This window comes from Stegodyphus dumicola, chromosome 1 (assembly GCF_044657685.1).
Source record: "Stegodyphus dumicola isolate Sdum_Otavi_A_Nest chromosome 1, ASM4465768v1".
Taxonomy (NCBI): domain Eukaryota; kingdom Metazoa; phylum Arthropoda; class Arachnida; order Araneae; family Eresidae; genus Stegodyphus; species Stegodyphus dumicola.
Window position 1 is genome coordinate 81,750,281 of NC_140768.1, and position 17,939 is coordinate 81,768,219.

The 17,939-nt window shown below is 34.4% G+C and overlaps 1 protein-coding gene across 1 annotated transcript in view; it reads right to left on the reverse strand.

Annotated features, from left to right (window-relative positions):
* Positions 1-4,485: 4,485 nt before the first annotated feature.
* The window catches only part of LOC118195923 (uncharacterized), a 115,858-nt gene continuing 102,404 nt past the window's right edge, over positions 4,486-17,939 (reverse strand). Inside the window, exon 16 of the mRNA XM_085817008.1 lies at positions 4,486-4,680. Within this exon, the coding sequence (XP_085673134.1) occupies positions 4,645-4,680 (36 nt within the window). The 3' untranslated portion in view covers positions 4,486-4,644. The remainder of the gene's footprint in view (positions 4,681-17,939) is intronic.

Below are 17,939 nucleotides of genomic sequence, written 5' to 3' on the forward strand. Positions count from 1 at the left end.
ATTTGGTCATTAATTTGTTTCCTGTGTCGTTGCTGGGAAATGGTCTTAATTTCTGTATCCTGGGGTGTTCTGCAGTTCCGTCGGACTTGGCCTTCAGCTCCGCAGTTCCAGCACTTTTGTTTCTGATCACTCCTTTTCCGTCTCATGGCATTTAATTGTCTGTTTAACTCGTCTGTCTTATTTTCTGTGCTCTGGGGTGTTCTACAGTTCCTTCAACACCGCAGTTTCAGTACTTTAAGAATTGGTTTCTTTTCTCTCCTGTTCCGTCTCAAAACACTGATTTATGTGGTTAAATTATCTGTTTTATTTTCCGAGCTCTGGGACTCTGGGGGCCGTCGTATGTGGCTTTAAGTACCAGATTTCCAACACTTTAGAGCCAGTTTGTTCTCACTCTGCATCAAAGCATTGACTTGCCTGGATAACTCATCTAATTGAGCCATCAATTGATCCACAGGCTCATAGATTTGCACAGCTCTGAGTGGTAGCGATTTCTACGAGTTGCTTGCTGGGCTGCCTTGAATTTCATGGTGTACACTAGAGTGCTTTTTACGTCCTTGACATCCGCCATTCGATTCGCAGAGCTTTCTGTATTTCAGGGTCTCGAATGCCATCGATGAAGTACTGCAGAGACAGTATTTCCTTTGTTCCTTTCGGGCACTCTGTAAAGGCGAGGTGAGACAGCCTTTCAACATCCGTGGCGATTGTTTCGGTGGGCTTCTGTTGACGGGATTTTAATTTAAGCCTGCTGTAGTCTTTTAAACACTTCCCCCAAAAGTGCAGCTCTAACACGCCGGATACAGCTTTGAAGTCTAGTTTCTGGTTTTTGGGAAGAGTCTGAAGGATATCCGCTGAGTCTGCTCTCAGAGAAGATGCGAGATGACATGCTTTAGTTTGGGAATGCCATCCGCCACTATAGAAAACTGTGTCTTATATACTTACCAGGAGGATTTCCTATCATACGTGGATAATTTCAATGAGGGACGAGCAGGCATGGGTAAAAATTTAAAACCATTTGTATTGCTCCCTGTCGTCGCTGCTTTGAATTTTTCCAAAATATCAACTTTGACGACCGTAGTAACCCTGTCATCTATTTGTTGTTCCACGGCAGAAACTCTCTCTTCTATTTGTTCTTTTACAGAAGAAACTCTTTCTTCAGTGTGTCCAACTTTATTTTCAACCGCATCAATTCTGCCTTTCATAGCCTCGAATTTATTTCCATTATGCAGGTAATTTCTATTTTCATTTCTTCTTTACCTGCTTCAATCTTTTTCTTGTACAACTTTCATCTTTTTTTAAACTGATACTCGACCATCTTCCGTCTTTTCTTGAACGACTTTCATTTTCTTTAATAGAAACTTGGTCGGCTTTCATTTCCTCTTTAACGGAATCTTCGTCAACCTTATCTCTGCTTTAAAAGCTTTCATCTCTCTTTTTACGGATTCTTGGCCCACATTTCTCTCTTCTTTAACGGATGACTGGCCAGCATTCACCTCTTCTTTGAATGTAGCAAAGGCTGACAGTAATTGCCTTAATAGTTCTTCCATAGCTCTTGTTATTGGCATTCAAATCCCACTTCTGACACCAAAAAGTGTTGCGTGCATACGGGTTCGTAATGGATTGAATGCACAAGTCAATAAAAAGTTAATAAAATTTATTTTTATCCCAAGAAATAAAACAAAATGCTGAATTTTCCTCAGTCATATTCGTAAAATATCGCAATATCTCACAGTAGTAATATTTTAAATTACTAAAACGTTAAATAGAACTCGATTAAAAACAGAGAAAGTTAACCCAATCTCAGCTCGAATTCTCTACAATCAACAACAAAAACTTAGTAAACAACTGAATTGAGAGGTTTTGGTCCGGCTTTTATAAGCTTTTTAATCATGCATTAGAACGTTCTGTTATTTTCTGGATAGCAAAAGAGTACAATTATGAGAGATCTATTTATTAAAATGTTAAATGCGCATGCTCTTGTATTTGAATTTTTCGGGTGTAGCTTTCTTTTCAAATGAGTCTCATGCTGCATTCCACAGGTATATAAAACAATTTTAATTACAAAGTCTACTAAAAACAGCTAAATAAATACAAAATCCGTAACAATATTTTGCTGAAAATAATGCAGAGAACTTTATGTTGATCCCTGATCCTCTACATTTGTAAGATAAAGAGAGTTTAACAAGAAGTTTTGGAATTCAATCAAAATTTAGTATTTAAGTTCTAAAGTTCTAAGGATCCTTATTCCTTTTGCAACATCCTATCTGTGCGAAGCTTGGTTTTCAGCTGTCGCTCTAATGAAGACTAAATATCATTTGAAAATCAATGTGGAGCAAAAAATTAGAATAGCTGTCACAAGACATATTCCACGACTTGAAAAACTGTACGGGCATCAAGATGCTCACCTGTCACAATGAGTTTCTAATTTGTTACTGAAGGTTTGTTTTATTTGTTCTATTCTTATCAATTAAAATTATACTTTTCACTAAAATGTTGTTTTTATTTCTGTGCCTGATTATCGTTAAGGTAGAAATATTGTAACGGAGATGCCAGGAAAAAAAATAACCAAACTGTAAGTGCACCACGTACTGAAAACGTATGGAAACCCCTAACATAGAGTAAGCAAGCAAGGGGGAAGGAGTTACTGACTAGTATCTGCAAAATTTGCATTTTTTTAATGCCAATAAATGTGCTTTGTAAAATACTATCGATTCAAGAGAAATGTGAAAAATGACTTGCATGTTATAAACAATATATCTTTTTCATTTCTCTGATTTGAAACAGTATTAACCTTATGGTCATCAATGAGCTCAGCTCGCATTTCAGTTATGCAAATCAAATGTGGGTGAAAATGAACACAGCTCACATTACAAATTTACAACTGCTATGTCGCATGTATTTGGAAAGAAAGAATTGCTTAATCTTGCAACCGCTAAAGCTATGATCATAAACACAGTAGTATAAGATAATTTTAAACTTATAGGAGATGCACCTGGATATAATCTAAAAGATCTTTTATTATTTCTTTATTCTGAGATGCCAAACAAAAGAGAAAATTTTCCTATTTCACATAGGGATGGTGTAGCTTTCTTTTGTGACACTTAAATAGATTTATTAATGTTGAGTTTTTTTAGACTAAACATTGTTATAAATATGCACTTGAAATAAAAGAAATTCACTTTGCTATCAAAAGTGAAATTTGATGTGAATATATAGCTACATATATCTGGTTGTAAAGTTTTCTGCCAAAAAGCGTTCTTAATAAAGTTAGAAAAGTGAAAGTAAAACCTTTAGTGCAGGTAGTAATCACCACACAAATCTATGATTTTCTGCCAACGTTTTGGTAGTTTTCAAAGCTTTTGGCCCAGAAACTTGGTGGCTGCGATCCCCAAAACAGATCAACCTCATTTCGGAAGCCCTATGCAGATTGGAAGATAGTACCAGCAAGATGTAGCTGCAGGTATGAAAAAAGATAGAACTCCAAAGGAGTGATGTTGGGGCTGTATATGGTGGGTGTGGCAAAAGACCCCATTCAAGTCTGTATGAAGTCCAACCAGTGAATGCAGACACATGTGGCCTTGCATCATCTTGAATGAACATTCAGTTAAACATTTTTCCTTGATAGCAGCATTAACATGGACTAGCATCTCGTCGTACATATTATTGTTGAGGGTTTTACCTTTTTCCAGGTACTCTTTGTGAATAATACTACAGCAATCCCAACAGATCCAAAGCATGATCTTTTCTGTAATCAAATTGCACTTTGCGACGGGCGGACAGGGCGCAGACCAACCCACTTTTCAGTCTGTGTTGTTGAAGTAAATCCATTTTTCATCACAAGTGACGATCCGGTTTAGAATTTTGTTCTTGTGTTGATATTCGAGCAGATTAGTGCAGGCTCGAACACCTCTGTTCTCATCTGTTTGAGTAAGCTCATGCAGTACCCAGTGATTGAACTTGTACATCAAGTTTATGTAATGCATAGCACAACTAATGGATATGACACTAATGTGTAGCTCGTTAGCAGGCTTTCAAGTGGGTTTCATCACCATCAGTAGGCCGGCCAGAGCACTCTGCTTCTTGAATGTCGTAGTCCTTGTTTTTGAACTTTTGCCACCAAACCGTCACTGTCACATGATACAACATTAGTACCTAAAGCTATACACATGATTTGGTAATATTCTGTAGCTGACATTTTGCAAACAGAACTGGAAGTGATGGTTCTAATCTGAAAGCATGATAGTTCCATTTCAGACATCTTGTACTTAATGATATTTTTTTACAAATTTCACAACACTTTGTTCTAAAGCAAGTCTCTTTCTTTCAAATGCCGAAAATTGTTTGACAAAATATGATTAAACCCGTCAACATGAACTTTTACGAAGATATTTGCCGTGGTGGGAAACTTCCATTAAAAACCCTATATATGTTTTCATTATTTTGCAAAACCTATACATAGGCATGATAAATGATACACAAATATTCAATTTAATAAAAATTTACATTTTTATTTACACAATGTTATTTATACAATGTTTACATAAGTAAAAATGTTTTTTTTTCCTAATTTTCCTAGATGGAATATGAAGTCAATATTTACAAAATATGAACTAAAAATTCAATTCTTTACATATTTTTTACAGATGTCTAAAGCAAAATTTCTTCTTTCACAGGAACAAAGTGCTAGAGAAAAAAAAGACATAGTTATGAGACTTTCAGAAAATAAATTTACATCAGTAAAAATATGGCATCATATATTTTTGAATGAATATTTCATAAATATCTTAATTTCTTTGATATAGTATTCCTACATCATCAAGAAAGATAGATTTTTTTTTTATAATTTTGATATGCAATGGAAAATCCCCCCTTAATTTTATGTAATGGAAATGCAATGGAAACCCCCCCTTAATATACTTTTAGCTTGTGAATAATAAGAAAAATGTAAATATATTCATTATTGCCTAATCCAACAAATATATGCATGTACCAAAAATGTTATGGCTCAAACCAGCCCCACGCTGTGAAGCACATGGAATTCACCATATATTAATTAAATGCAAAAAATGCATCTATTCATAAACAAAGACTACAGCACAGAAGTGAACAAGTAAACATATTTCTTAATATTATATTGCCACAGAAAAATTACAAGCCCTCTGTAAGCAGAAACAAAAGTTTCTTCTGATGAAAAAGAAAAGAACATAAAAGAATTTTGCCTATTGCAATCGTCAAAGAAATTTTGAAGAACTGCTTAGAGCTTCAGACCTCAGCCAGACTGTGGAATCCCAATTAAGCTGAGATAAACAGAGTGACTGAACTGTTCAATGAGAATACACTATTATCCTGAGATGCAGGGTTTTTGAAATAAGGGTAAACTAGATAAGTTTTTGAAGCCTGGATTTCCCAAGAAAGCCAAAAGCAGATATGCAGGAAAGTAAAGGATAGCTGAGTCTTTCACATGCAAAGGAAGACCAGTAAAGCTCATATAAACTAAACTAAAAAACTGAGGAAATGTATTCATACGTGGATTCTAAAAGTATTTATTATAATTAGTAAATTATTAAATTCCAGCATTTCTAACATCTGTTATATTTTTAACACTCCTTTTTTTTTTAATGTTTCTTGATTTTTGATTTGGCTTGGGAAGCGACAAATATTTCTCTCTTATAAAAAACAGCATCCCATGTAAAAAATGTCTTCATGGAATGAATTTGCTTATGTGAATCACCACTACACCATAAAGATATTCTACAAATTTAACGCTTTGAAATTAGTTTTTATTACTAGTTGTAATAGCACTTAGTAAAATTATCTTCTTAATCTAAAATCATGTATAGAAAACTTTACAGCTCTATTTGACAGCTCATTGCAAAACTTAATAAATGTCCTTGCATATCTAATGTTCTTACTAACAGTTAACAGACTAAATATAAAGTCACCAAAGTATAAACTTTGATTAAGAATGAGTGCAAATTATCAAGAATTTGACAATAGAAGCATAAACAGAATACGTATAAAACTGTAATATCAACGTTAAATAAAGTATATGCTCATATAATGCTTGTACTTTATCTGAAAATTTCAATGCAAAATTTTGTATGTGGATGTTACAGAGGTCATCCAGTTCCCTTAATTCAGTAATTTACACTTATTCTTCCTCAGAAAGCTCATGATAGTTCTTAAAGGATTGAAAGTGCCACTAAATAAATATTTTATAAAGGAAATTAAAAATTCCTATTTGTAAACGTACACAGCATTGAGTTGTTTTCTTCAAAATTAATAAGAAGCACATGCATTCAGTAATAGTTGAAAAATTATCTTTACATACATTACATAAGACTGAGTGCACTCTTTACAACAACACAAATGTATACACACATGCATAAAATGCACTTTTTCCTATTGCTAAAGAGAAAATGAGAGAAAAAAATGCTTACGTAAAGATTTAATTGTCAATATTTTCCCTTATATTCTTATATAAAAATCGAATGTGAATACGACAAAGCATGAAAGGCACACAGTAATTTATCCTGCTACATTTAAGCTACATAAAAAATTACTTTAACCACATATTGGTATTACCTGTTGAGATGTTGAGGGTACTAAGTAATATATAACAAAGAATGAGAAAAGAAATCTGCTGTATCTTTTTAGCAAATGAGACCATCAATAAATTGTTGAATTCATATTCAAAACATTAATGAAAGGCTTGTAAATAAAATTCTGTAATAAAAAATGTCATGACAATGATTACACTTTTCACAGAAGTCAATTTTTCTTCTATTTCGGAATTAAATAAAATAAAATTTATATATTTAAAACTGGTAAAATTTAGCCTTCAATTGAAAAGAAATGATAAAATGGAAATAAAAGAAATACTATAGCAGTATTCTTCACATACCAATGATACAAGGTTATAAATTTGGGAACTCACACGCCATTCTGATAATGCAATATATCTTTAAAGGAAGTTTTTGCATTAGGAAGAGCTGAAAAGGACTAAACTTTGAGAATGGTTGATAAATGAAAATAGATGAAATTTACACATGATTGAAATATAAAATCCTGTTATTAAAGTAGCTTATAATTACTTTTGCTGCTTAATTGATAAATTCAGAAGTTGGTGTCAGTGCAAAGTATTCTGAATTTTCAGTTGAAAATCTGGCAGACATTCAAGCATCAACCAGACTGTGGCATCCTAACTATGCTGAGATGAACAGAGTGAGTGAACTGTTTGATGACAATGTCATACACTATCATCCTGAGTTGGAGGGAAACTAAATCAGTAGGAAAGTTTGGATTGATCTGTATTGCACAGCTTTTCTTGCTATTGTGAAAGAAAGCATTCACACTTTAACTACGCTTAATTAATCTTCAACAAATTCTCTGCGAGTGCATAAATTTTCATTGAACTGGTTTTCCCTCTCTTTTATCAACATCATACTGCAAAGGGCATGAGGCTTTGGCCTCACTCTTCTCACTCTATCTGCAGTAATGATGTACTGGCAATTTTTACTGCTATAATCAAGAAAACAGTGAACGCAAATACACCATAGAATGGTCTTCGATAAACTTCCTTTTGAGGCAAGTATCTTCATTTAGCAAAGAATGATGCTTTTCTATTAAGAATTTGCCCAGCCATTTCATGCATTCTCTATGTACTGTTGTCTAAAAAATGATTAGGCCTAAGTTTGAGTATATTTTTCATACTTATAAAAAATAATCTACACAAATGAGCAGCAGTGATCTTTCCTTGTTCAATATTTTGCCGACATTTTATTTATGAGGATTATTCCGGATAGCAAGTACCTCATGATCGTCAGTATGTAATCTTGCTATGACAGAACTATCAAGGACTGTAAAAATAATGGTGGAATCAATTTTGTTTTCTTGGAAATATTTTGCATAATCAGGATAGTTAATCATTTGATACATAAAAAGGGAGATGTGCTTGATTGCAGCAATTATAGAGGAATTACTCTTCTGTGCATATCCTATAAAATACCCTCAACTATTCTTTTTAACATACTTTTACTTTATGCTGATCGTATAATCAGTGATCATTAATGTGGCTTTAAGGGCTTTAGGAGGGGAAGATCAACTATTGAGCATATTTTAAATTTAAGGCAGGTTTTTTAAAAATGCAGAGATTTTAGAAATGAAACATACAAATTTTTTATTGATTTCAGACCTGTGTATGATTACTTTAGAGAATTAATAATTGAGGCCATATGTGAATTAAACATTAAAAAAAATGTTACACTACAAGCTTTGACTGTTAAGGAAGCCAAAAAAGAAATATGTTAACAAGGTGACCTTACCAAACAACTTGAAGTCAAGAATGGAGTGAGACAGGATACATTGGCATACTTGCCAACTTATGACACTCAAAAATCAGAAGATTTTTTTAAGAAATCAGGAGATTTTTCACAATGTTAAAAAGACTTTTTAAATGATAAAAATATAGTTTTTAATAATGAATTAACTTTAAATAGTTACTAAGTCTTAAATGCAGACAAAACCTTAAATACCTTAAACATAAAAAACATTTTTATTACTTTCATCGTAAAAAAAAAAAAAAAAGGCACTTTAATCAGTTTTCATACAAATGTTATGGACAGTGGCAGATTTTGCTCTCGTTAAGAAAGAAACTTCATAATTTTGTCCATAGCAATTGTCACGTAGGCCTGCTTTCGCTAATAAAAGTTTTTCTAATGTGTCATCACTAATATTAGATCTAAATTTAGTCCTCGTTTTCGCAACAACACTGAAAATTCTCTCACACTCTGCATTACTATGGGGATCTGTCAAGATGGCCAACATAATTCTAGAGAGTTCACTATATTTTAAAATTCCATCAGCACCTTTCAATTTTCCAATTAACCTCCACTGGGTGTCAATCCTAGCTGATTTTATAACTTCATCCAAGTTTTCTAATTGTAAACTGCAAAATTGCGACTGCAGTATATCAGTAGCAACATCAATATCATCATCTTTCATGACTAAACGAAGTAACACAGGAAATCTATTCAAAAAGTACCTTATATAAAAAAAAGATGCATTTGCTAGAGCAGAAACATCAGCAACTTTAGCATGCAAAATCACTTCATCGTTGACTGAAAATTTATGTAGTGTGTAATCACATACTCGACAGAAGTAACTTCTAACATGAAGATAAAACTTATTTTTGTCTTCTTCTGAAAGTTCTTCCACTACTTTTGTAGTTGCAGCTCCTATTACCAAATCTTCATCTTCCTTCTTCTTCCTTCTGATTTTCTGTTTCACCATAAATCACATCATATATAGAATTACAAGACAAAACACAGACTGGTTTTACAAACTTTGATAAAATGTCTTTAAACAGATCATAAATCATTGATTGCAAAACATGAATTAATGGAATTCTGCTTTGTAGAATTGTGTTCAGAACATCGAATGATGGCAAAATAAATTGTAAAAAAAAAAGCAAAAAGCTTTGTTAAGGTCCGAAGAAAAAAACATGAATATTCGTTCTTCACAAGATAAACTTACAGTAATCGGAAAATGTTTCATGTGTTGAGCAATTTTTTCTTTTATTTTGAGAGAAATTTGTATCAGCTTTACGCTTATATTTTGCAGTATTATTTTGAGAAATGCCAGTTTAATTGCTAAATGATGCAGAAATTACAAAAAATCAAAATTTTTCTCATTTCAGTATTATGCAGCTGTTGGAACTGTTTCAATTTTTCCTTTCTTTTAGAACTCCTTTCAAGATAATAATAAATATCAACAATGTGTTCATCCACATTTAATGGTAAAGAAGCTGCCCCTTTTTCAGCTGCTAAATTTAAGAGGTGACAGGTGCACCTCATAATCTGCAAATCTGAATTTGCCTTTCTTAAGATGCCTGCAACACCAGCCTTCAAGCCTACCATTACTGGTGCATTATCGGCACCAAGCGCTAAGCAATTATCCAGAGGGAGTGCATTTTATTTTAAAGTTTTAATAATTAGCTGTGCTATATTAAAGCCTGTCGAATGTCCTTCTAAAGTGGGGACAGAAAGTAAACTGTACTCAATTTCTGAAGACTCTGGATTAAAAAAAGAAACAACAATTGGATACAGTTTTGAATTGGTATTATTGCTTCCATCTGTAGAGAGGCAGAACGGAGCTGTTTTAATGCAATCAATAACTGAAGATTTATTTTTCAAACCCATTTCTTTAACAACTGCACCTGTTTTGGTCCTCGCACTTGAGTATTTCTTAGCGATTTCACTATCGGGAAACATTTTTCTAAATAAAGCTGCAGCGTGATCCGATGCTTTCAGTGGCAGGTTGTGCTCCAGTAAAAAGGCAGAGAACAGACTTAATCAAATTTTGGTCTTTTGTTTCCGAAGAAAAAATTAATTTTTCGTTTTTTCAAAACAACTCATGTTGTCCTTGTGTTTTTGTGTACGCACATGTTTGAGAACATCTGCCCTTCCACCAAGCGAAATCGAAAAATCGCAACGACAGATGGTACACCTCGCAAATTTATTACATTTCCTTGAAGAAATAATGGAAGGAAAGTCAACTGTGTACGATTTTTGAAACGTGCACGAGTATTTCACCTTTCTCGCAGACATATCAAAAGACGATAATTTCTAAAACTATTTCCTAAAGGCACGTGTACTCACACAACTCAGGACAAGATGAACGAAATAGTGAAAGAACATCCAAAGAACGGCCAACGGCCTTGAGCTTGCTTTGTGCTCGTTGGCTAATATTGGCTCGATGCCCATTGGACAACTGGAGAACGAAGTTTCTGGATACGTATGCTGTTGATCACAAAGCAGAAATTCTCATCTGATTCGCAAGGTTTCATTTTAGAAATAATCTAGAGAAAATTCAGTTGCTTTCAGACGTCCAAAACCATTTTTTTTTGGTTCATATAACGAAGTATTAAGCCAAGTTCCATAAAAATCGTGAGAAATATTAAGAATAAGAAAAAGTCGGGAGAAATATATTGTAAATCGGGTTGGCGGGAGAGCGGTCGAAAATCGGGAGAGTTGGCAACTCTGCGATTGGCATGCCTCCTGTTTAATATTGCTTTCTAAAAAGTTATACAAGATTCTAGGATCAATACTAGAGGAAATATTTTTAATAAGACTATTCAAATACTGGTTTATGCAGATGATATTTGCATTGCTGACCACACTATTCCTGCCCTTAAACAGGCCTTCATGGTATTGGAAAAAAGCACAAAAAGATTTAACTTTTCTGTTAACGAAAATAAAACTAAATATATGCCTTGTTTAAAATCCGATTTAAAATTTAGAGCTAATCTTTAGAATATGGTAACAGGTAGTTTGGCGACATTTTGGTAAGGCGATAAAGGTTACTAGCTAGGACTTTAGCAATAATCTGAGAAGTACACAGTTCGAATCCCAGATTATTTTGTCTTAGAGAAATAAGAGATCATGAGACATGTAATGTGACATTTTCCGGAAAATTCCGATCGTGATTGTAGCTAATAAGCACTTAGAAACAATTTCGCTGCTAAAGTGCAGAATCGCCCACTTATTTGTTTGGCGCTTTTTACAAGAGTAAGAAGAATTAGATTTTTGTCAATTTTCTTTGACTTTTTAAGTAAAAATAGGTCGATGTGTACATAGATAAAGTCAAGAGTGTGCGCAATGCCATTTTTGTGCAATTCTGGGATGTTTTTTTAAGTGAAAATAGGTGGACGTGTACATGGATACCGTGTATGTGCGATTCTTAAAAACGTGGCAAGCGGTTTGCGATTCTGCACTTTCTCCCAATTTTGCTCCTAATCTTCGTCATGATTAAGCATTTATGGTCCATAAAAGTTCTAGTATAAACGTAATTCGGCTAGCAGATTGCTGGAAAAAAATGTTGAGTTAAAAAAAAAAAAAAATGCCTTTACTTCGTGAAAACAAAATGGCGTCCAAAACAAAACTAGCAGGTTGCTGTAGCAGGGTTGGTCGCCAAATTTTCGCCAAAAAATCGCAAAGTTACCATAATGTAAAGATTCACTAAATTTAGAAATTAATTAAAATTTAGTCACTCAGAAATTAGTTGCTTAGATTTGAAAAAGTCTACAGTTAACACTTATCTCGGAGCAGAAATGAATTGTAAAAATGAGATAACTTCTGAAATACTTAAAGGACATCTGCTGTAAATAGATATTTCCATGGCCTGAAAAGTTATTCAAAATCCAGCTTTCTCAAGTTAAGAACTAAATTACTTCTTTACAAGAATTATAAGATTTGTTCTGACTTATGTGTCAGAAGCTTGGGTTCTGACTTTACATGATGAGGAGACTTTAGGGATTTTTGAGAGAAGGATATTGTGTTGCATACTTGTGTGGGGTTCATGTGAATGGATTGTGGAGAAGAAGATTCATAGACAACCTGATGTAGCAAAGTTCTTCAAATTACAGAGACTTAAATGGTCTGGTCATCTGGTCAGAATGCATGGAGATCAGTGTTGTAATCTTACTGACAAGACTCATGGCAACCAAACCTCAGGGTAGAATCTGGTAAGATGGCTCAATTGTGTTGAAAATGATCTAAACATTTTTAAGATCAAAAACTGGAAAACAGTTGCCAAAAGCAGAGATGCCTGGAGAAGGCCAAGGACCACTCTGGGCTGTTGGACCAATGAAGAAGAAGAGGCGGATAATTAATTTAGTAGCTGCCCCACCCAAATAAAGTAATCACATGTGAAAATCATGATGTTTCTAATCGGGTTATTGCATTCAATACCATACAATGCATTTATTATTTATTTTAATTTTAAGATCACTTGTTGACTGGGCACATATGGTCATTTCCATCATTAATTAAATTTGGATATTTGTTCTCTTGTGTTATACAATTTTATTATAACATTTGGTGCCACAGCAAAAAAATATGTATATGAATAGTAATTCAGGTTAAGAATCCATATGTATGCCTAATAATCAAAATTACTACATGTGTGATTCAGATAATGGTATGCATGTTGTTCCTAACCCATGGATGGCATATAGCATAAAATAATAATTCTGTTTTAAAAATACAATATATACACACACATATTAATAAGGATGAGGAACTTTTTTTTGTATGGTGCTATAACTCATAAAAATTTTAACTATGTAAAGTGTATAATGATACTATGAATTGAATATGGTGATAATGTTTTGTGTTAATATGATAAGGATAAATACATCAAACTATACATACGAATAATACAGTCAAAAGTCGTTAATTCGGACACCCATAATCTGGACCTCAAAGCTAAAAACTTTCTGCGCATGTGCCGTGTTGACACATGCGCATAGGCGTTTACGCGTGCGCGTAAGATCTCTTACGACTGCGCATTTGCGTGTGCGCAAGCGCAGAATACGTTTCCGCGTGCGCGTTTTATGTATAACAAAAGGTATAAGCTAAAATTATCTAATTATCGATTTCAGTTAATGTTGATGATTGCATTGTTCCTTAATTTTCGAATTGGATCCGGCTTATTATTTTTTTCAAACTGTAAGAGCAATACTATAAAAGTAAACTTGAACTTTCGATTATGTCAAATAGAATTTCCGAATCTGGAGCTCCCAAAGGATCGTACAAAACGAAAGTATGTTTCGATGTCCATCAAACAAAAAGTGGAATTGCTGCAAAAAATGGATAAAGACATGAAGAATGTGACAGAGAGGTTAGTGAAAACGAAAAAATTTCGATTGACAAGTTAGTCGGTATTCTTGGCACAGCAATTAACCGGACTTAAACAGCGGAACTTTGTAACTGAACAAAAAATTATGTCTGTTTATAGATTTAAAGAGAAAGTATTATTACATTAAACGAAGCAACTTAAACAACTTACATTGAAAGAAATGTTTAATAAAGTAAACAAATAAATATTAAGTTTTTTTTTGGTAAATTTTGATACCCTTTAGATCATAATTGTTCTTTATTTCATAAATTACGCTTTCATATTTTTAATTTTAGAATTTCTGCATGCCATCTTACGAGATTTAAACTGATGATCTATAATCCAGAAAAATCGATAATACGGAATCGCCGAAGTCCCGACGAGTCCGGATTAACGACTTTTGACTGTATCAGTGCATAATGCAAAGATTGGATATTTTAGGAATGATTGCATAATGCCTATATAATAATGTGTAACAGTGGGCATATAACAACTTGTGCCAATGCATATGAAATATATAGGTAATACGAGGGTTGGAACTTTAATAGTGGCAACTATTTATTTACAAGGAATACAAAAGTGATTCATGTCACCATGTTTTACAGTCCATTGAAGGACCATGTTTTACAGTCCTTCAATGTAGTCGGCAGCATTGTGTACAACCCGTTTCCAACGATGTGGAAGTCGCAGAATACCTGTAGCAGCGCCTGTTTTGTTGATAGTTTGAATGGACCGGTCTACTGCCTCAAGAATCTCAGGAACAGTTTGGAAGCGAGTGACACGAAGTGGTTCCTTCAACTTAGGAATTAAGTCATAGTCACAATGGCTTAGATCTGAGGAGTATGGTGAATGGTAAAGCACTTCCCAGCCCCATCGCTTGAACAACTCAGTCACAGCTTGCGCTGCATGCGGCCGAGCATTGTCATGCAAAATTGAGAGGAGCGTTCTGCAGAAAGTGTCGCCGTTTTTTTCTCAAAGCTGGTCAGAGATTGTGCTCCAAAAATGAGCATTAATACTGTGCAGTGACGGTCTGCTGTGGGGGAACGGTATGCGTTAGGATAACACCATCACAGTCGTACACGAGAATCACCATAACTTTCACATTGCTGTGATTCTGACGAAATTTCGAATGTCGTGGTGACCCGTGATGACACCATTAATTTGATTGGCGTTTCAGTTCTGGCTGGTACGATCAGGCCCAAGTCTCATCCAGCGTACTGATACGGCGTAAAAAAGCATCTAGTATTTGAATAGAACATATGGCAACGATTAGATAATTCTTTAAATGATATACATTTTGTGCATTCTGAGTTATAATACGAAAGAAATATAATACTGTTAAGTAACCTAGCGCCAGAGTGTCGCTATGGTAAACAAAGTGAATTTTAAAGAATGCATTTATTCTATTGTGGTTTATGCGCAGTCGGCGAAGTAGATTTAATTCAATCCAATAAGTTTATGTGAAATGCAAGAAAAAATGCTTATAATTTAATATTCTGTACAAGGAAGTCATGTGGTGTACACATCAGATTTTTTAGTTAAAAGTTTAAACCAAGTAAAATAAATTAAACAAAATGTTTGGCTTCCATACAATAAAAATTTATTGAGAAATTTAATTTTAAATTTGAGATCATGTTCAGGAGTCATACACAAATGGAAGAGCGAAATATTAGCAGAGTGAATATCAATAAGCAACAATCTTGGTGATTTTTCAAATTAAAAATGAGTTTTTTCCACTAAAGTAATGTAGCATTTGTATGTAAGTGAAAAAGAAATAAGTATACATTTTTGGTACTTTTCCATTATAACCCCACAATCTTACAAATGTCCTAAATAAATAGAGTGTTTCTTGCAAAGAAGTGAAATAAATCCTAAATAATTGATAAACATCATAACTCATTATTTTGTGGCAGTAACATCAATAATAATAATCAATAAACACTGTAACTCATTATTTTGTGGTGGCCATCTTTTTTTAGTTGGCTTTTGAAGTTCCTCATTGTAATGATGCTTCTTTTTGGTCTCCCATAATGAAGCAGATTCTATAGCATATTTTCAATGAGGTGGAATTATCCCATCAGAACGAAAATGTTCCAATCTGCATAATATCATGATATTGAAGAAAATAGGTCAGTTGGCGATATTACAAGTGTGAGAAGTACCGTATTTATGCGAATCTAATGCGCATCCCCATTTTAAAACTGTAAATAATAAAAAAATTGTTTGTCGGCGAATGTGATGCGCATCAATGATATAAGGAATTTATTGAATCTTATTTTATACAACAATGGATTTGTATATAAACTATCAATTAATGGTATGATAATTTTATTTAAATTTAGATACCATATTTTATACAACAATGGATTTATACATACAGTAGCAGAACATAGATTTAACCTATTAGTGGGCTATTGTCATGTGAAACAATCATTGTTAATTAGCACCGTATATAGTATTTTGTTATTAGTACCGTATATACGGTACCTATCGTAAAATATGAGCATGAAATAAATCGTAACATTTCTATCTAGCTAACAGTTTCTACAATCAGTGCTTAATAGTAAACGTCTTTATTCACTAATGTTTTCATCACTGGAATCCTCGCAGCTCTCTTCGTCAGAAGCAGATTCATTTCTTCTTTCCTCCTCATCGTCATCGTCATCCTCGGCGTTCCAGAGCACGTCATCGTCACTGCCATTCAATGAATTTGAAATGCAGCATTTCTTGAAAGATTTTACAATCAAAGATCTTCAAAGATCTACAAAGATCTTTCTTTGGGAGGGCCAGTGAATTTCTTTCTACTAGCTTTAGTTGCAAACAGTGCCAATTTCTGTTGCCGCCACAAGCGAACATTGCTGTCAGCTACGTTAAACTCTCTCCCTGCCTTTCTATTGCCATTTTTTTCAGCATAAAGAATTACTTTACGTTTGAAAGTAGCGTCATATGACATTCTTCTCTGTTTGCTCTCCATTTCGTGACTACGTACTCTGCAGTTTGTATCCTCTATGCAATAATGTGTCAACGATAAATGTAACGGTAAATGTAGTCGAGAAATTTGGTTGACGCCATCGGCGAACTTTGCACTCGAATCTAATGCGCACCCCAATTTTGAATACTACATTTGGCCAAAAACGATGCGCATTAGATTCGCGTAAATACGGTAGATCAGAATCAGGAGGGGCAACTGGTTCGAGAATTCTCATATTCCATTCACAACAAACATTTATTTATTCATAAACTGAAATGATTGGAAATTGACATGACTGATGAAACCGACATCCATTGAACTTGTGAAAAAAATCTTCTCATGCCCCACACTACTGTCATCAATTGGAACAATTATCTTAGAGAAATTTGTAACGAACACACTTTAGACCAGGAACAGAGAAAAATAGAAGGACCAGGCCAAATCAGCGAAATACTCAAAAGTCTATTCACCAGGAGGAAAAATAATGCTGGATTTCCCACCACAATGGGTTTTTTATGGAATTTGCCACGATACATTCCTTGTCGCGGTTCTGAATAGAGGCGCAAAGCGTCTGCTAAAATGCATCGAAGAAAACGTAAACGAAGGCTTCGTTATCTGCTCCGATTCTTGGAGAGCTTACAAAACTGATAAACTCAAAAGAGCAGGCTTTTTTCATTCCAAAGTGAATCACAAGTTCAACTTCATGGATCCAGAAACCGGTGTTCATATGCAGATGGTAGAGTGCCTACGGGGGTCTGCCAAAAAAAGGAAAAAGCAACATCGCGGTACAACCAGAGAACATTTCGCCATCATACTAGTGTTGGAACTTTAATAGTGGCAACACAGTTGAAAAAACGCTACGCAACAAAACCAAAGAATATCGCATATACCATACGTAAACTACATACCTACCTTACCTCTCAGCAAAAAGACTCGTCCTGCCTTTGTCATGCGGATGCGGAGTGATGCGAAGAACGGATCCTTGTATTAGCTCGCGGTCTAAAGTAAGTGTTGTCAGGATGTTTTTAAAACAAGAACAACGATGTTGGATAAAAATTGAATGTGCCAGAGGTCGTACAGCATGACAGTGTCATCAAGGGCTTCAAGAGGCTTGTGGGGAATCTGCATTGCCTAACAGAACCGTAGCAAGATGGGTGAAAGCATTCAATGAAGGACGCCAAAACGTGGCAGACATGCTGCGGGCAGGTCGTCCGAGTGTCAGCAATGCAGACGTGCAAGCTGTTGCCGCACTAATGGACAGTGATCGCCGGCAAACGATTCGTCAGCTGGCTGG